Here is a 21,232-nt window from a genome sequence, read left to right as displayed (position 1 = left end):
TGCACGCCGTGAAATTATACCAAGTGCGAGTAGCCGAACTTACTCTCGCGCTCGATCACTACCCTACTTCCTATTCCAACTTTTTCAACTTTTTCATACGGCTTCATCTGTACGTACATATTTAACTTCCCGTAACAAATATATATACATTCACGCTAAACTCGCATTTCGTGCTCCGTTCTCGTTAGATAGCTAGTTTGCTTTTTCCAACTGATAGGGAGCGCTTTATCAAGGAGAGTTTTTGAATCGATAAAATGTCGTCGTGAAACGTAGCGCAGCTACGTATAGTTAACATTTTATCGATAAACTCCTCATCATCATTCAATTACGCATTACAGTATGACAAATAACAAGTGACCTTTCGAAAAACCAATTAACTTTTTCACTCGTAAATTTTCAGCTCGTCGGAAGCTTACGAGTACGTGCGCGCTCTCTCTGTTTCTCTCTCCCTCATATACTCGCTGCAAATATGTAATCAGCATAGCAACTTCGCAAATTGCCAATATGTCTGTAGGTATACATACATACATCAAGCTCATCCATACGAGGAAAAAAAAATTTGACGCGGAGCGACGGCAGGCGTGGCGCTACGCTTCGCGTATATATAAATATACTATCCGAGTAAATCGTCAGCTCTGTCACGTAAATGTTATACAACGCGCTACGCAGCTGGAGCAAAAGAAAACTTGTGTTTACTCATAAATGCAGTAGTCATCGAGGCGAATAATGTGACACACCCAATGTGTAACCATATAAATACCAAATAAAGGATAAACGAAGCGTCAATGTCGCCGTCTTGTTTGCCATGAATAATGCTGACCACTGGAGAAATTCAATCTTTTTATGCAGACATTTATTTTATATTTTCGACTCACGCTTTACTTAATAAATATACCGCGCGTTCGATAAATTGATTTAACGAATCGAACGAAAATAATTGATACAAGGAATTTTAATAATATTTTCATATTTTTGATTATTCCATTAAAATAATAAATTAGATATGTTCATGGATACAATAAACTAAGAGCAAGAAATTAATTGCAGCTCCGCTCTTTTCATAAAAGGAGAGAGATACGTTAAAAAACATATTTTAATTTGACAAATATATATTTTTAATAACATCACAAAAAATTTCCATTAAACAGATAATAACCACCTAATAATAACTCTTTAATGTCATTGTCCTGTTATCCAAGTAAAGATCTAGTAAATTGAACCTTTGGAACTATTTCAGAATTGATAATAATTATATTTTTTGAAAGTATTCTAAATAACTTTGAGCATCTAAATATTTGATAAGGTCTATGTCTTTTTTTAATGCGGAATTCTCTTAGATTTACTTACCTCGTCATATAACGTAATCTTATCAATTCCCACTGGTGATCTGCCGTATTTGAAATAGGCAATAGCAAAGACTCTTTTTTTCGATCACATTGGCTGTGATGATATAATCCACGCTAGTAAATAAAGCCTTGATGTAATTAACAAAAAAATGGGAAAAAGAAATCAGTTATCAAAGCAAAATCTTGGCGATAAAGGTAGGTGTGTGAAGGAGAGAGAGAGAGAGAGAGAGAGAGAGAGAGAGAGAGAGAGAGAGAGAGGGAGAGAGAAATAGACAGACATGAAGCGGCTTTACGATAATAACAAAGTTTTAAACGACAAAGCCGTGTCGTCGCTTGAGCTGGCAATAATTAAAAGAGCGCCCGAAGTAATTAGCTCAAAGACTATCGCGTATTTTCTGTTCCTCCTACCACTCATTTTTTTTCTTCAGTTCGTTTCTCGCACTCCTCTCTTTATTAGCTCATCGGCGTTATTTTCCTGCAACTCAATTTTTTCAGCTTACTCTCTTGCCTCGCTCGCTTGCCCGAAGAAAAAGTTAAACGGTTCGTTAATATACAGAGAGTAAACTGTATACGAAGCGAAGACCTTTCCGCTTTTACGAAAGTTTCGCTGCTTTATATACTTTGGATATTTTATTTACATTTTTCTTTTTCGCGTCCCTCTTCCTTTCAGTTTTCTTCACGATTTTACACTCTTAAGGACATATCAAGTTTTGCTAAGTATTTTTAACCTTTCAAATGTTCTGCAAATATCTGAGTAATATAAAACTCTAGGTGATTACGAAGTATTTAGTGACAGATTTAGTGGGAATATTTTTAATTTGATCAACTTTTTTTAATACAGTGGTATTGTTGGTTGCACAAGTATGATTTACTTCTAAAAACGCATTTTGATCAATGTACTATCACGCCACCTAACGAATAAAGTTGGCACATAAATCTAAAAATTTGTTGTACTACATATATGCAATACATGTTAAAAAAATTTCAAGAAGCTCAACATAAACGAATAAATTAAGTCGAATAATCATGTTCATGCAAATATAATAAAAAACTTTTTTTTACCGTTACCGAATGTCGGTAGCTGAGATAAATTCAGAAAGTAGTAATGTCAACGCATGGTCAGACATCTACAGAAGGTTTTGTTTTTATATGACCAATCGTAGTAAAAAAAATAGTTATTTGGAATATTATTTGACTCTAAAGAAAATGGAAATTTCAGCAAACTTGAACTAAACAAAAAAATATTAAACAATTCTTCACGATGATGATATCGATTGGCAGAGCTTAAGTGATACGCTAATGCTTATACAGCTCCCTCTAATACAAAATAGATGGTAGTAGTTTCGCTGGTTTCCAATTAAAATGCTCTGACCCATTTCGTTTTCATCTAATCGATCGTAACACGAAACTTTCATATAAATTGAGAAATTAATAAGTTCAAAATGCGCTGTTAGTATACGCAAATGATAAGCAATTTAGTTGGTCCATTCTATGTAGTAACTATCAAAATAAATTCTTAAAAAATATGTTCTAATTTTTATTATTCTCTTATATGATATTTTTCTAAAGTGAATGAACTAATTTAATGTTTCCAATCTTTTTTTTGGGTTCATAGACCAACAAATTCATAGATCAAACTTTCTTCAAAACAATATAATAACTAAAAATTCAAAAATAAGACTTATATTTTGTCGTTCCGTTTATTTCAACAATTTCATAATAACGTAATAATTGTTTAATAATAATAATATAATAATAATAATAATATTACAATGCGGCGATTGTGTTCTCACCAGTTATAACAGGGATCATCATTCTCGTATATCAATCAACACGCGTTTATTATATGATAATGCCTCGAATAAGAGCCCAGCGTAGAAATATAACAAACGTTCTTTTTAATTGTTCTTTCCTTCAATATGAATTTACTATTATTAAACTAGGCTGTTCATCGAGGCGCTACGATTTTTTATTTATGTTTTTTATTTATTATTTTCATCGTCATTTAAAAGTCAAGTGAGATCGTGGCTCGCAGTCGACGAAAATCGCCGTCGTCTTCTTCAAACAGCGTCGGCAAACAATGTACAAAAACTAAGGGACAGACAGTGGTGAATTATTAACTCAACTCAACGTCATAATACCTAACAGTAGAAATCAAATGTCGGCGCTACATGAATATTTATATATTTATATTTTATGTTTTCTTCTTCACATTTTGTTTGTTTTTCTTTTCCTTTCTTATGATGATGAGTTGCATAGTTGAAAAAATTATCATTTCTACTTTATACATACACGCTAACACTACTATCATCAATGTATACAATATCTATTTTGACGATGAATTGACGCAATCTGCCGATACGACGCTCGATATTTCGTCGTCCGTATGTGTGTTGCTAATTTTTCTGTATTTTCTTTAGGGAATAAAAGTTTCGGAAGAGTTTATTGTTTATTATATATTTGTTTCATGTACAGCAGAATCCAACGTCACCATATAATTCTATTTATTCTTGAAACTTTCTCTTTCGGTTTGTTTCCATCTCGATTTATCGTAGGTAGGTTTCGGAGATATTGCACGTGGGCTGAACGCACATTTTTATCGAGTTTAGGAGACAGAGAAATAGAGTGAGAATGTGCTTTAATTAACTGTTCTAAACCATTTTTCTGCCCTCGGTATTTTATCATCAACATTGCAAACTCGTGATTATATGTAAATGCAACTAACCATGATTACGACTTGATATCAACATCGCTTTCGAAATTAGCTTAAGCAACTTCGGTTTTTACTTGTTACTCGAAAAATTATGAAATCGACTTAAGAACGCATATCATAAAAAATTCTCTTAGGCTTGTTTCGCTATATAATCTACTTTGAAAAATGATACATTAAAAAAACATCGACACATCCTTTTCAAACTATCGAAATTTACACTACTTTTTACAACAAATTCGACTCACGCTATATTTGTTTGCATTTTCTCAAACGCAATGTTTCAGTAATCGATCACTTGTCAGAAAAAGACTGAGTGTATTCTTGTAAATACTTATATTTCTGCTGTATGCTAATCTCTTTTTTCTTTCTCTACTCCAGCATTCTCTCTGTCTCGTCTTTCCTCCGTATGCTCACTTTATCAATCAACTACATGACTAATTCGATTATTACTTGTTTGTTAATTACAATTTCTTCCATAATGTTCTAACCCATTTTATCTCGTCAAGTACCTACATTTTTCAATGCGTGTATACGTACTTCCAGCGATCACTTAATAAATCGCGTCGTTACTTTTTGCCGCTTTGAGTACAACTTTGCTCTTTCAATGATTTTGTATTTTAATTGCACATGATTTTGAGCAAAATTCTACTAAACGCAATTTTTTTCTGTCTTTTTTTGTAAAAATATACGTGAATTAATTATTGAATAGAAATACGTTTGAAAAATGTAAACATTCTTCCTTTTTTGAACAAGTAACAAAGCGGTTCTATTTAAATAATCACTGAAAGTAATTTCCAAATGACATTCAATTTCACTTCGTTCCAATCGAAATTTTTTTCGCCGCTTCTTACGCAATGTTTTTGTTTTATTAAAGTTCTGCACGCATTCTTAGATAAATTTCATATCATTTAGTAATTATTTTTATTACTGCGTTAGTTTAGTTTAGTATTTATACGAGTACGAGTTTAGCGTTCAATAGTTTAAATATGTATAGATTATGTTTAGCGGTACATGTTTAATAGTTTCGTCTTCTTTAAATAAAACTTTATAAGCCTTCTTCAAAAGAGAGGTTAGCTTGACTTTATGTTTTGTTTTCGCTAGGGAATACCATCACTAAGTTGATAATAAAGGGCAATACGGAGCATACGATTGTTTTTTTTTTCTTCTCAATGACGTATTATTTTGTCGAACGAATCGATTTATTCGTCATTTTCGTTGAGTTGTAGCGTAAAAAATCAGGAAAGACACATTCGCGCTTATTGTGGACCGAATAACGCTTGCAAGCACAACTAGATCCATTATCTTTTTAGAAATTTGAAAATGATCGTGAATAAATTTTTAATGAAGAGTCAGGTACCTATCGTAATTATCGAATTGTACTAAACAAACATATATTATTAAATAAAATGAATTTAAGACACTTGCATTATGCAAAAAGCCAAATATCTCCGCTTGCTCATTTAAATAATTGATCAATACTTATTATTTATCGCATATTAACAACGTGTTTGCGTCCGTGTATTAATGTATTTATCTATTTAATAAGTATAATTTATATCTGCTTTTTATATTCCCTTTCCCAAATCAGTGAAAAAACTATAAGTCATTGCAAATTTGAAGATGCTTAAAAAATGTTTCTCGACAACTGACTGTACAAAAATGGTTAATTTACCGTTAAAAATGTAGACAGCAAAGGGAAGAGCTGGCTAAAATTCTTAGACGTTGATTTACTTGTAAAATATTTGAAGTAAAAAGTTCGAAGAAAGATTTTTTACGAATGCTTTTCCAATAATTTTGGAGTGACTACATGGCTTTCTTCATTGAAAAAATTTGAAAAATTCGCTTGGAAATCGTAAACCTAGCTAGGCAACTTTTTTCCAACTCTCATCTTTCTCTCACCTCACTGCTTAAACATTATTTTCTTAATTCTGTAGTACATTTTTGTTTAAATATTATTCATAATAATAATAATAATCATCATCATCCTTTTTGAGTCTGTCTTTTCACAAAGTTTCTATTCGCTTTTGAGATCGGAATTCACTTTTTTTTCTTTGTCACACTGTACTTCAACTACTCGTTTTTTATTTAATTATTTTCTCATTTATCATGAATTAATAATATTTTTATTTAATATTTATCATAGTTATTTTTCATTTATCCTTTTAACATTATTAACAACATTTTTTTTCTTCACTTTAATTAGCTCGCAACTTTAATACTTATTTAAGAATTAACGTGATTGGTTGTCGCGTGTTGCAAATCGTTGAAGTCACGCAAGCGCGCGCCACAAAAAGTCTCTCGTTATTGTTAAATAAGTTGAAAATTTCTTTATGCGTCAGCTTGTTACGCAAAATCGACAAAATAACTTAAAAATCACTCATTAGTGAAACTTTTGTCTAAATTTGCGACACGACAAGCCTCATTTCCGGAATGATTTTCAAGTTATCCATAGCATTACATTTAAATTTTAAAAAAGCTTCTTAACATATATAGATTTTGATTCTTTTAAGTTTATAAAATTTTACTTATTTTAGAATACACTTAGATAATTTAACGGTTATAATAGAAGATTCAAATAGGTAACATAACCTTTGTAATGTACTTACAACCGATAGATAAATCCAATAAATTTTTCTTTTTAAAACAGGAATGTTCTATAAAGCAAAATTATATACATGCGCGCACACTTGACACAGATCCGCAACATTACTTTTATATTTTTTTCACTAAACAATCGATAAAAGCTACATTCTTATTTTATTTGATGTTTTTTTGCTTAACTCCTTGAATCGCAATCTGATAATAGCGTGGATTGCCAAAACATATTGGAAACTCATAATGTCCCTGTCTTTTTTTCTGTTTTTTTTTTTGTTAATTATTTTATTTTTGCTTGCTATACCCACGTCATTTCGTTTTACTTCAAACTTTAGGAATTATCTATTCCATTTTTTTCTTAAATGGACTGTAGTCGTGAAGAGGAAGAGGAAGAAGAAGAGTCGAATTGATGCGCAATATGGATCTTTATACATGCGTGTGATGTTATGCGAAAGTAATTATCTCGTACTGATTCTTGTAAAGCGTTCAACAATGCACCGCGTTGTATACAATGGTTAATGAATATATGCATAAATGTATAGAAAATCAACGTGATTACATGAGATATAGTATATTATTTTAATTATTCCTCAACGATGAACAAGTGATGATAATATATAAAAAAACATATAACAAGGATACATAAACCTGCTCGTAATGAGATATCTATTGCAAATTTTAATAAATCATCTATATTAATGATTATTAATTCGTTATTAACAGTATTCGAAAAACTTTTGGAAGATTTGTTACGTTTGACCATAAAAATGTCGTCTATAAAAGACGGATACTCGTTTTACGCCTATGCTCGAAGTGAGTAACGAGATTCATAATACGCTCTATGTTTATAGGAAACCTGTATATGTGTAATATTTTCCGGATTGTAAATTATTTATAGTATTTAACGGGTGATGTCATTATCATTATTATCAGTGAAATTGTCTGCTTCGTAATATGAATCCCGATCTCTCTTATTCGCTCATTGACGATCATTATCTCATCTTACTCGCCATCAACACTCGTCTTGTGCACGCTGCAATCACCATTTCGGCAACGCTCTTCTCACATTGTTTATATGAATATACTAATGATATTTAATCGTGTACGGATTAATAAAATTCACTGGCATATTTGAATCACCTTGGCAGTTCATATTTTGTGTTATTCGAGAAATTTTACATAATTCATGTGTGCGCTTTAATGCTTCTTCTTTCAGCTCGAGTGACATAATTTTTTTTTTTCGATTTTATTTTTGTACTTTTTCTTTTCGTTTTGCTGGTTTTTTTTTAATTTTACGTAAATCGTAAATTGTTCATAACTATCAATGTATCGCGCGTAATTTTCCTCAGTATTGATTTATTTCACTTTTGTTTCTTTGTTTTTAAACGTTGATCTAGGTAATGGCCAAAAGGCATTATCCGTACTTCTATTTTAAATGCACGATTATCCTTTGATTTTATTTGTCTATAAAGTGAACGCATTAAAATCGTTAGTCTGATTGAAAGATCCGGATTGTTGGTAAAGGCTCGTCTGAATATATAGTTAATCGACGCTCGGGAACTAAGCGTCGCGCTTGATTGAGTATCTATATGTATCGAGTAGTGGGATACGAAATAACGCGCGGTAATTGTCGAATATGAATTTCGCATTGTTATCTTTCTCGAATCGCTAAGGCGTCGTCGCATGTAGGTGTGATATTACATTTCGAAAACTTTGAATACAGTGAGAGATAAAATCATAGAGTTAGACGTTTACTCGTTTGTCTCGCAACACAGGGATGAGTCTGGAACAAAGTTCGTCATTCTCATGCTCGTTCGTGTATTGCTTTGTTTTCACGTTTAGCACTGATAGCATTGCTCTTCATCGTAGTCGTCCTCGTCGCCGTCGTAGTCATAGTCATCGTCGTCGTCGTCGTGTTTGGGCTGAGTTTCTCTCTTCCTCTTCTTCCTAGCGAACTTGCTCCGTAAACACACATTGTTCTTTTGTTTTTAGTTTTCCCGCTTTTCTCTCTCTCTCTCCCTCCCTCTCTTTCGCCCCCCCCCCTCTCTCTCTGTCCTGTTGTCTTTCTATTTCACTATTGTATGCATGTCATCTTTAATAATATTTCTCATTATTAGCGCTAAAACGCTACGCGTGGCTGGGCGAGCAGCCGTGAAAAACCCAAAGCGTACGGTTGAGGTGTAACAAAAAGCGACATTAGTTTGGCTCTTGTTCTAGCTGAGCAGCAGTAGCAGCAATAACGATGGCGCCCACAGCATAGCCGGAAAGCGACCTCGATGCACTTTCTGCGGCTACGCCTTCGTCTCCTTCGGATGCGTGAGGAGCTCGATAATCACGTGACAATGATGTGTGGCGCCGAAAAGAGGACGGTGATGGTGGCGATTATCGTGAACAGAGTAAAAATGATTAGGCACATTCTGTCAATCACCATCGCTGCAAATTTCCAATCGTTAGTAATCCCCGTTTGAATCTCGTTGTCTTTCAGTTGATCCGTGATTATCTGCAAACATAAATCAGTGGCTCTAACATCTTACCCCATCGCACTCAACTTAATTTATATTTAATTTTTAAAAGTATATTCTTTGCAGCATATTCGCTTTTATATGATCAAAGAAGTTTTATTAATTGACGAGGATCGAAGAGTTTCGAAAGATTTCCAACGCAAAATTTTTTACACGAAAATAGAAAGCTTTATCCATTTTGAAATTTGAGACCACAGAGTCGAACAAATAGAAAAAAGGGAGAGCGACTAAACAGCATATTTCGCGAGAAAAAAGATGAATGAACGGATAAAATCAATCGACTTATCGTGCTATACGCCATATCGTTGGAAAAATAAAAGCAGCCAACATATTCATAAAGTATACGCGACTGTGAAGATTAACCAGACTATTTTGTTGCAGCATGTATAGAGTGAGAGAGAATGAGAGCCGTGTATCAGTTGACAAAAGGCTATTTGATTCGAACAGTGTTCTAGTTTTTTTGGAGCACCGCCCGCGAGAGCGCGCAATAGAATTCCACTGATTAAAAAACGAATACTATTTTCAGGCAAAGATATACAATGTGTAAATTGCATTGCTGGAGAGAGTCCAAGAGCAATATCTCATAGATTTCGCTACCTGATTAATTGGATTCGATCCAAAAGGATATTACGACAAATTACATATCAAACGAAAAGCAATCAGAAATCTAAACTCGAGTGTTGTCGTTCGCGAGCACGCATGCATGCGATCCTAATCTGCAGGGTAAACGTTGGGAATCTGCAGCAAAATGAAAGCTCCCGAAAACTTGCCTTATCTCGGCTTACGCCGATTGAATTTCACGATGATTTGCCGATTCCTCGTGCTCAAATTCACGGATTTAACTAGGCCAACAGTTTTTCCTTTCTCGACGATTTCCACGCTCGAGCTAGAGCAGTCATCGGCTAACGCAAAACACGAGTGCAACGCAAACGGAAAACTTTGCTCTCTGTTTCCCGCTTACTCGTGGAAAATGATGGAGCACGCGCGGCCGAGAGAGCGGCAATCGCCTTGCGAATGTTTGTGCAGGATTATTAGCCTCGCATTCGCCAAGTCAAATACACTCAAAAAACCTCGAATCCGCTGAGCTTCTAGGGCCGCATTCGAGCCTAGCTATTCTCTGCATGCCTCGTTTTCCATCATATCTACTTCCCATACTACATCTTTACGGCCGAAACTAATATAGATAAACAAAAATATCACGTTGTTTGCACTATTTTTCAACAGCTGTTACATTTTGTATACACACAGTAGATTGGAGAACTTTTTTCGACTGTATGTTAGTTTAGAAGTGCAAGATGAAATCTGAAAAACGTCATAACTATCTGCTTTCAATGTAATTTTTACTGTCTTAATGTTGTACTTGACGTTAACAATGAAAACTTCTTTTATTGTCTTGAAAAAATAATATTTAGAATATTATGTGCCATAAACTTATTCTTTTTATTTTCATTGATTCTATCAAAAACATTCTTTTTTCTTAGTTTGTAAACGTGAAGCTAAAACCGAATGTGAATACCAATTGATGTGTCTAAACGTACTTTCAATCGAATGAAATTAATTCTTACTCCAAAATGAACTTACGAAGATGTTACTTCGTGTAAAATATTGAGATCGAAATAAACTAGATCATACAATTACTTGTTGTTGAATAGTTTCAGATCATATTTTAATAATTAATGTATTTAGCAAACATATACTGCAAATCAACAATTGACGCCTAATTATGTAAACGTCGGATTTACTCCGCAACGAAGCTTTTGAATAATTTATTTTTGAAATAAGAAGATGTAACACATTTTAGCATTATAAATGTGTTAAGTACTTTGAATGCATTACAATTGTATTAGATGCTTCTGAAAAAGCACAAATTGTACACAATTTTCATGATAAATGTGATTATAGAACTAAAGAAAACAAAAAGACTTTGTGCAAAAAAACTTTTCGACAAATGTATTCAGAATAAAAAAGAAATCCAAAAATCATTTTAATTTTTTGTATTTTATTTATTTATTTTTTTGCATATCAAACAAGATGATATAAAGTTGGCGATATTTCACGTCAGAACGGTTGAATACATCTTGCTTCAAGCACAATATTTTCCGCAACATTTATCCAAGTTCTCAGCGCGTGAAATGCCATAAATTTGACGAAGAAAACGTCGACTTATCTAACTGGAAGATCTTTTTAACAATTTAAATCAGGGATTATTCCGAATTTACTCACATGCAAGTTTTATGAAAAGAAGAAAGTATATGCAGAAAAGTGGCCTGGTTAACGGTCATAAATTTTCCCGCTATAAATCCCACGTCTTTGTGAACTGTGAGTTTCCGGAATTTTTTCATATTTGAGTACGATTATTAATTATCACTATATATTTCTTTGTCAGTAATTTCCACTTAACACACAAATCGTGATGAACTTTATAAATATTACTTGAATATCTTTAGGAAACTTCATTTTTAGAAAAGTTTTTCTTGTTACAGCAATATTTTATCTAGAGAATCCGTAACTTTTATTTTTTATTCCTTATATTAAACTCACTTATTAATAATCTTTTTACTAAGCCGTCTATTTGGAAATATCTTTTTAATTTAGTAATAAATGATGATTTTTCCGTACAAACTGGTTACATAAAATTCCAAATATATCGACAGTCTATAGAAAATGAATAAAGCAAATTACCTTGATTTCCTTGAGAATAAGAATGAGCTCATATCGCGCGCAGAAGCAAGCACTCTGGAGGATGGTCTCGACCTGTGGGCCAGCCGATGGATCAGGCGGGTGAGCATGATGATGGGGCGTGTGGCCAAGTTGGTGGGCCGATGGCGGCGGCGGTGGTGGTGGCGGATAGGACGAGTGGGCCAGCGGTGTTTGATGCTGATGGTGAGGCGTTGTCGTTGCCGTATGCGGATGATGATGATGATGGGGAGTCGTATGCACGTGGTGATGCGGATGATGCGGCCCAGGTGTACTGTACACGTTGTTCAGCAAATTATTGTGCGATGCGAGCGCATTGTCCTCCAGATCCAACACGTTCGCCAGTAGGGACTTACTCGAGCGCTGGTGCAACTCCAAGTCTCCGTGCGACTTGCTGGTATCTGTGTTCACAGTATACGGATTTATCATTTGTGACGTGACTTTGTAGACGTTCTAGTTGATTAATAATTTGGATTTGACAACTGCACCAAATTAAAATTTTGTCAAACACAAATCCAAGCCTTGAAGTATGTATTCCGTTACTAATTTTTACGTTATTTTTTGGTAATTGACCAATTGATTCATCAAAGATAATGAAAAAAATTTTATTGAATTAAAAATAACGTAACGTAGTCAATATTCTTTATTTTCAATGGCACACGTATTTTATTTCATTTCACTTTTAAGTACACTAAATAATATGAAACATCAAATTTTTGTCGTTATGCGGAATGTTTAAGGAATAAAGCTGTTAAACAATGAATTAGAGGTAAAATTTAATCGATAAAATTGTTGCTCTAATTTATTATTACGATTTAACATCATTATCCGTTAAAATATTATTTTGGCAATGATAATTTTAACAAATATTTCACAGACGTAAAAGCATATGATCCATTGAAAACAACCAATATGTATTACGTTATTTTAGCTATTTTCAAAATAACGCAATGGCAACGTTATTCGAAATATTTTGATACATAATCTATTGATCAGTGACAGATAACTAAATATGTCATTTTTTATGAAGTGCAAAATAACTCGAATTCTATAACATTAATCTTTCTCATATGAAAGGCATTTCAATCATTGAAAATAATAAATATCAATTACAAAATAATTTATCTGATAAAAATGAGTGAAATTTCTCATAAGTTTCATTAAAAAATAAGTAATAGCCTTATCTTTGCGTTAATTTTTAAATAGCTGAAACAAGATATTGGATATCTTTCATGTTCTTATAAATAAAGGATAAATTTACATTTTTATGTCTCAATGATAATGCTTAAAGACTTTAGTCATTCCTAAATATAAATATTTAGGAATATAATAAATATAATAAATAAATATAACAAAGATACTTTCACACAGAAGTCTGCCTTTTACGCGTTGATTAAACACTCGTCAAAGATGAAGAGTTTCTTTGATCATTGAATTTGATCTATTGAAGGATATTTTGTCAATATATATAGGGGCTTACTCCCATCAGAAAGTACTTTATCTCTTTCATAGATCACGGATAAAAGCGAAACGTCTATACACAGTTCTCACTAATTCGATAATTCGAAAAATCCATTAGTTTTATGTTTATTTATCTCATTTAAAAAAAATTATGCATTGATCCTTGAAAAAGATTTTCTGTAACTGTATTAAATGATGAATCAATTTATTATCTTAAGTATCCTAAATGTCCAGAATAACTTTTATATCTCGACTTTATATCGAAAGTTTGTTATTAATCAACATTTTCATTGATATATTTAATTATAAAAAAAAACACTATGATAAAATATGTCTACTTGATATACTGTTAATTTCTAGAAGCGGAAGAAAATGGAAAACTAATATGTAATACGAACCCGTCACTGGAGAAGGCTTCTGAGATTTTTGCGGCGGCTCATCTTCATCACGAGGCGGCCTTGACATTCGCAGTATGCAAGGCAGCCAGTCTAGGAAGACGAGTCTCACCTGTACAATAAAATTAGTGAATCACTTTGCCAAGTGACATTAAAAGATGAATTATCATTAAAAACAAACAAGCCGCGCATACCCAATCGGACATAACGTGGGTGTCAGGATTACGATGGTGATAATTTAATATAAGAATTGTGCTGACAACACTGCTGGCCACCATGAACATTATACAATTAAAGTACGTCCCTGGAAACGCAAATCGATTGTGAATAATATGTAGAAATAATGTGCCTTTCGTTATCATCGTAACGACAAATCTCTTAGTCTGTTTTCATAGGTATATATAGCGTCGTGGTTATATATTAATCGATCAAATATTACATGAGTATAATAAAGACTGGTTTTTTTGATTTACCTAAAAGCGGTACGGCATCGGAGGTCGCAGGCATCGTTTCTGCCACCATATTGAGGAACACCGTGAGAGACAAGAGGATTGTCACTCCTGCAATGGGCAATATTTGTATTTGTTTTATTACTATCATTCTGAACATTAAGTGTTTTGAATGACTTATAAATGATGAGAATGTCTTCAAAAACTGCTCACCAAGAGAGAGTTTTTCGCCGGAATCTGGTGGCAATGTGAAGCCCAAAACGGCCATACTGGCGATCAAAACGCATGGCACGATAAGATTAAAGAAATAATAAAGCGTTCGCCTTCTTATTATCACGACAAATGTAATATCAATATACGGTTCTGGGCAACAATTGTAATAAATTTCGTTCCTTTTTCCCGGCACACCTGCAAATATATAATAGACATTTACTTTTTTTTATTGACGCTCATTTACGTGTGTCTATGTGTGTTTACGGGTAGCATTCCTTTGGGGTATAAGGATTACATATTACTTCAAAATCTAAGAACTGCAGTTAAAAAACTTTTTATTTTTGATTACTCGTAAATTCATTACATTATGATATTTCACTGTTTTCTGCAGCTACTTCAATCCATTAAAATGTAGAAGAGCTGTACTCAAGTTATTTATAGAAATTTTCAGTTTACATAATGCTCCAAAGAATACATTTATTCTTAATTCCTTTTGTAAATAACAATTTTTGCATTAAAGAAATACAGAAAATATTAAAGTTTATATAAATAATATCGTTACCTAAAAGATCCCATTCGCCGTTCGTGATAAAGCTGCTAACATCACCACCGGCTTCGTCCTGCAGCTGGAGATCCAACTACAATGAGTACCGAAAAAAGTAGTAACGTATTTAATTAAAAGCTGCCTCAGGCTTTTTGCGGAAATGTAATATAATACATCTTTAATCTTGTCTTTATGAAAGTACCTTTGAACATAATAACATTTTTGGTGGCATATTAAAACTTGTTTCCGTTATATTTGTTGTAATTTTTATTATTTCATATTTCATAAACAAAATTAAATTCGTTAACCTCAAACTCACGTAGTTTTTATCACATTGCCGTAAAAGTTGTATTATAAAGAAATTTTACCTGAAAGCCATCGTAAGTCCACGATCCGAACTTCATCTCGCAACGTTGATCATCGAATGGGAACCAAGTGATGTCAATCTTGCAGGTGCTCTTGAAGATACCCGGTGGTACGTAGAGGCACGTGCCATTCTCCTTGACCACAACGTTAGTTGGATACGTGCCGTCAAAGCCCTCGTCGGCGCTGTAGATGAAAAGAACAAGAAAAAGAGCAGAATGTTAAAAAGTGTCGATTGGTCAGTTTTGATTGTATGATTCGTCTTCGCAAACATCAATGCAGAGAGAAATTTCAGATGCTACGAGTACCTCCTTTATTCTTAGAATAAGGCGATTTATTTTTGCAGCTCAGGGGCTTCCCACTTTACGACTGTATAGTTCGCTCCTTTCAATTAAAAAATCATCAATAGCTTCGAATTTCCTTGCTTCTCTGAAGAACAACTCCCAATTAAAATTAATTTACTAAACAACAAAAGAAAAAAGAAACCTATGCAAGCGCTGAATGCATCCTATTCATCAGATGTTCTTTCTCTCATCGAGCAGAAATTTGATGCACTCAAGCGGATCGAAAAGAAAGAAAGCAGAAGGGAGAAGCCAGATTAAACGCTTTCTTTATCGCCATACAGCATTAAAAACAATTAAAATGAAAGATCGCGAGAAGCAAGAGTGAGAATTAATGGGGCAGGGTGGACGATTTGTAATAATAATCGTAAGAATACAATGAAGGCCGTGAGCTTTATTAAAGCGGGTCGAGATAAGCGTAAAGTCATTTAGAGCGAAGCTCATAATTAATCGGGTCCCGCGCAACAGCAGCAGCAGCAGCGCTGACAGTGGTGGCGGCGGTTGTGTAACTCTTTATTAAAGTTTTCCAGACAATTACGCTTGCATCGAGTGATTTCTCAGAGACTCCTCGTGCACTTTTTAAGTTGCGAGCGAACGCTGAGTGAGAGGAAATCTAGTTAGAGTCGAAAGAAGATGGTAAGTGAGGGGTATTCATTCGAGATAGCCAACTTTTGTTTGCGTTCTCCCTTAGGGCTCTCGAGTACGGTGGAGGCGCTCACAGTCGTATTTCTTGGCATACAAATTGCATGACGCCGTTGCCGGGAGAAAGTAGTCACTTCATAGCGCGACAGTAAAGGGAATTCTTGAAGGACGCGGGACGCGCACGCATCTTTAAAAAATCAACTCTCTCTCTCTCCTTCTCCTCATCCCTTTCAAAGTACATATTTTACTTTAATTTTCTAGCTTCCAGCACTATTCGTCGCAAAGCTCGTTTAGATTATTATACTTTTGTAGCTAATGATCTTACGCCGAGATCATTTTTCTAAGGAAGACGAAAGGCCGAAGAGAAAAAATAACTGGTTTTCTTCTTCGATCCGTTTTTTTTTCTTTTATTCTTTCCACAATCATCGAGAAGGGGTATTTGCTTACAACTGGTGTATGCGAGCGACATATATACCGTTGAAATACGCTTGTAGGTGTAGTCGATATCCCTCGAGCGCACTTTTTTCATTCGACTTCCAAGTGCGCCGGATATAAATCCGACGAAGGATTCTAACGACACCCACAAGGACAAAGGAATAAGGATAAAGAAAATCACAACGCACGTGAATGTGTGTATGTGTATAGGTGAAAATTTATCTTCGCTATATAAGTCTGTGTACGTTTTAGAAACAGCCGTGCCAGTGCAGTCCTACATTGTGCCTCAATACACTATACTGTCAAAGCAATTGCTTCGCGTGTTGGACGAATATCATAGGTGTTTGTGTGCGATTATCGAGTTAGCCTGTCCTCGAAAACCAAAAATATTTCAAAACTTTCTGTTTCTTTAAAAAATTGAAGATCTCGCAAAAGTACCCGTTATTGCTGTAGCAGCTATCTGCAAATTATACCACGAACTAACTCTGTCTCGTGAGATCGCGTAACGAGCAGACTATTTTACGTAACTTTGTCCCGGTGCTATTAAATATTCAACACTTTTAGTCCCAATTACCAAGTTCTAGATGGTAAATTCGTTTCTTCTGACAAACTAATGTAATACTGATAAATTCATGAATTACAATATTAACAAACAGTCATGAATTTTACGAGTGCAACTGTAACAAGTTTTTCAATAAATAGAACGCCTGACCGAACTCTGACCTTAACTACTTCAACTTGGCACAGTGGATTTAATAAACTGATCTGACTTCTCGTAAAGTGAAATTACGTTAAAGCATATCTTTGCAGCGCCATGAACATGATAATACGAAATATTGAAAGTCCGCAGCAACCCACTGGAAATGCAGTACGCAGAAAAAAAGCACATAGCTATAATAACGACCACGCCACAAATGTCACAACTTCGAAACAATACATCCCACCAAATTTTCTTGCTGCATAGCGCTTGATGTCTCTCGTCGTAAAACAATTAAGATCCCCGAGGCGATAGATCTTCAACCGCCTCCGCGATGTAGCGAGGAAATTGCAGCGAAAGCTAGTAATTCCCCGAAACAGAAAAAGAATACGAAAAGAGAAACAGAGACAGAGATAAAAGACGACGAGGACGAAATCGGTCAGTGAAATAAAGAAGGCTATAAATTTCGAGGGAGGAAGAGGGAGAGAATGAGAAAAAGAAAGAGATGCAAGCAATATAACGGCGGGGGCGGTATTAATGGTCGTTTTTTGATTGCTCGCTCTGCGGGTGGGCGTACGTAAGTATTCGCATATCCTATCTGACGAGCAGAATTTTAATGCCACAGCCGCGTTAAATCATTTCGACGTACGCGAGAGCTGGCTTATGCGAACATGAGTATAACACGAAACAGCAAATCCAGGCGTGTATGTGCGTTGGGAGCGTTTGTGTCAAATTAAGGGTAACTACCTTCCCTAAAGTGTGCAGCGGCTTAATATCCCGGTTAATATTGCAACGCGCGCGCTCTGCAGGGATTCCCATACGACGATTTCTATGCAAAAGCTCTTCGCTCTCAGGCGCACGCGCGATCTCTTTTTTCCTTCTTTCGAAAGGCGCTCAGCTGTATGGATTATCGCCTAGTAGCACGGGATATCAGAGAGACGCGAGAGCGCTAGTGAATCTGTGTCTCTGACTGATGGTAGAGAGAGAACGATCGATCGTACGCCACAGCGCTTGCAGCCGAGGCTGAATTTTGCAGGTCGAGGCTCGTGTTTACCGCGGCTAATGGCTACGTCGTCGAAGACGTTCGCTTTCCCCACTGCCAGTTTAAACTTTCAGCAGGACCGCTCCGCTGGGAAATTAGTATGTTTTTATTGATATGCTTCGCTCGTTTAGCGGTTCATACGAGTGCAAGAGAACATTCAATTCTATCAAAGAAAGGATTATTGTTTCGGCTAATTGTTTGTCTTCGTATGACTTGTATTTGTAAAAGCATCGTACTGGGTTGGGTTGGGTTCATTATACTCCTTATCGTTTATGAGTATTTTAAGCATACTCATTTTCAAAGAAATGTGGATTGTAACCGTTATTATTTAGCTCTTGGTTTTTTATGGATTATATCCTACATGAACATGAAAATAATTTAATACGTTACACACTCGGACGAGTTCTAGGATTATAATGAAATTCTAGATAACAAAGCGTATAAACATTTTGTTTCTCCAAGCTAACCTTTAGATATTCATCGTGCAAATTAGCATATTGATAACAAGCTAATACTGTCAAAATTGTCATTTTAATTAAAAACAAAATTCACAGAAATTGACTGGAATATGATTTTGAAGTTGCTTCGCAGTTGCCGTTAATCTACTCTAAAACTTGGAATTGAAGTAGAGTGCACTAATCATCCAAGAAAAACGTTTATTATGACAACATAGACAATTAACAACTCATCCAAACAAACTACATTTATTTTTTATCTGTTAAATAGAAAGCTACAGTGAACAGAAATTGAGAAATTATAAAATCACGTATGCCACAATGGCAGTGATCCAAAAATGTAACCTAAATTGGAATTTGCTGAAAATGGTAAAAACCACCGCTTCCAAGATTAAGAAAATAATAATAATAAGCAAGCGTGAAGTTTAAAGCCGTTGGCAATTTTGCGCCGTGCGAGCGCAGTATATATCGATAAAAAATGCGCGCGTGCTCGAAAACGTATGCCGTAGCGACCGCGCTGCCCCTAATATCGTGCGGTAATGTCGAAAAGAGGTATGGAGGAAGGGAGAAGGCGAAGGGAAACGTGATTCCGGGTGTGCGGATGGCTGCATCGCGCGCAAGCTGCGGTCTGCGGAAAATCGGCACATAAGTTTCGGGGGGCTTGAATTTCAAGCGTCTCGTTCCGCAATCAGGTTTCACGCCGTGCGGCAAGTTTTCATCGATGCGCCGCACGCCGCGTGAATATAATGCACAACGCGAGGGAGAGAGAAGAAGAACAGTGGCAGCTAGCTATAGGTAAACGTGTGGTATAAACGTCCTTTAGTTTTCCTCGAGAATTCCGATCTCTTTGATTTACAAGCAGAGCCTGATGATTTTTTCAACAAAGTTTGATTTTCGAGTTTGATATTTATTCACCAACGGACGCGGAGAAAATTGACTATTCGTTTCTGAAATGTTTATGTCTCATTTCTATTTTTCATTACCTGTCTCTTTCTCTCTCCCTCTCTCTTTACTTGTTAAGCTGATGACTTTGTTAGACATACTTATCGTATTAATAATCGACAGCCTATAATATTTCATAATGAAAAAGGAAGAGAAAAAGAATAAGTTCGAAACTTTGCGTTGAACATAAACCAGGTCAGGATTCAATGAAATTTTAATAAAAATCGAAGTTCAGATGTAAGATTTACACATACACAGTTGGCAAGTTTTACTTGCACGCTGCGAGAAATAGTTCAAGAGAACAGCGTTCGCGTTGATCAACACGCTTTGTTCAAATAATCCATCGTGAAACTTAGAATACTATTCGAAGTTGAAAACATCACGTAGCATCGTATTGCGAAACCTCAAAAGTGGTTTTGTTTCCTTTCTCTCCCTTGGTGACTGAAAATCAATTATTTCGGAAACTCAAAGGGAGTTAATGCAACAATACATTCGTCAAACAAAATACAAAATATGCAAATGTAAGCAATCAAGCTGCTCAAAATTATAAACGCAAGCTTTTGGCGTTTAACACTGCCACCGCCACAACCTCCTCCTCTCAAAATCGTTACGAAGCAATTTCAAACTTTTTCAATTTCCTGCTCTCGCGAATGAAAAAAAAGGCAGTCGAGCTCAACCGAACTTCCGTCTCTCTTTACTATTTTTGTTGTTTGTCTGGATCCAGAAATAATTATCATAGGAAACAAAAGCACTGTGTGACAAATTGTGGGTCAGTCAAATTCGCGAAGCGCAACAATTTCCAGGATATTCGGACGGCAGCGGCGGTGGCAGTGGCCTGACTGGCGTTTCCCCGGAAAAATCCGAAAATTCCGTCAGCCGCAGCTGGCAGTGGATTGGTTGGAAGTCGGCCAGTTGGCCACAGCACAATCCGTTATTTCATTCTTTTTGAATTCTTCGGCCTTCCTTCACCGTCCCTCTCCATTTTCGTAGCTGAACTTTTCTCTCTCTCCCTTTGAGAGAGGCTGTACGCGAGTAAGCGTTCCAAATCACGACTTGTTTTTCTTTTGGCCGGCGTCTCAGACTCGTTTTTGTTCCACTAAATTAAAAAAAATACACGTCATATACTCGCAGCGAAAAAGACGCTTTAAAAGTTTATCTTTGAAGTTGACCCGATGGTGGCGCAGATGTGCGCTGTAGTACGCGAAAGAGAAAGCAGCTGGAGACTTCCGTTTGGCGCGCGTTGCAGCGTGCAATTTCACCCAGCGAAATTGTCAATTTCGGATCGGCCGTTTGTCTTCGTTTCCGCGTGCCCCGACACTCGAACAGCGAGTCGTTCTCTCCCTGTTTTTTCGTTATTTATAAGCGTCGTTACCGAGTGAT

General features: G+C 35.4%; 2 protein-coding genes across 5 annotated transcripts in view; one reads left to right on the top strand and one right to left on the bottom strand.

The window, feature by feature from the left end:
* Positions 1-21,232, top strand: part of LOC131670224 (multiple PDZ domain protein-like) — a 209,321-nt gene that overhangs the window by 81,069 nt on the left and 107,020 nt on the right. The gene's annotated exons all lie outside the window — the stretch shown is intronic.
* The window catches only part of LOC131670225 (acetylcholine receptor subunit alpha-type acr-16-like), a 70,799-nt gene continuing 58,228 nt past the window's right edge, over positions 8,662-21,232 (bottom strand). For 2 of the 4 annotated variants that reach the window (XM_058945651.1, XM_058945653.1), the window contains 8 exons: positions 15,304-15,484; positions 14,954-15,029; positions 14,392-14,586; positions 14,203-14,289; positions 13,924-14,033; positions 13,733-13,841; positions 11,859-12,274; positions 8,662-9,154 (listed from right to left, as the gene is read on the bottom strand). In XM_058945651.1, the coding sequence (XP_058801634.1) occupies positions 8,987-9,154; positions 11,859-12,274; positions 13,733-13,841; positions 13,924-14,033; positions 14,203-14,289; positions 14,392-14,586; positions 14,954-15,029; positions 15,304-15,484 (1,342 nt within the window). In that variant the 3' untranslated portion in view covers positions 8,662-8,986. Of the gene's footprint in view, positions 9,155-11,858; positions 12,275-13,732; positions 13,842-13,923; positions 14,034-14,202; positions 14,587-14,953; positions 15,030-15,303; positions 15,485-21,232 lie in introns of all 4 variants that reach the window. The other 2 variants (XM_058945652.1, XM_058945650.1) reach the window with 2 other exon arrangements.

The sequence above is a fragment of the Phymastichus coffea genome, unplaced genomic scaffold (genome assembly GCF_024137745.1).
Source record: "Phymastichus coffea isolate CEN01 unplaced genomic scaffold, Cenicafe_Pcof_1.1 PCOF00104, whole genome shotgun sequence".
Classification (NCBI taxonomy): domain Eukaryota; kingdom Metazoa; phylum Arthropoda; class Insecta; order Hymenoptera; family Eulophidae; genus Phymastichus; species Phymastichus coffea.
Note: the sequence above shows the minus strand (reverse complement) of the source record. Positions and strands in the feature narration are given on the sequence as shown.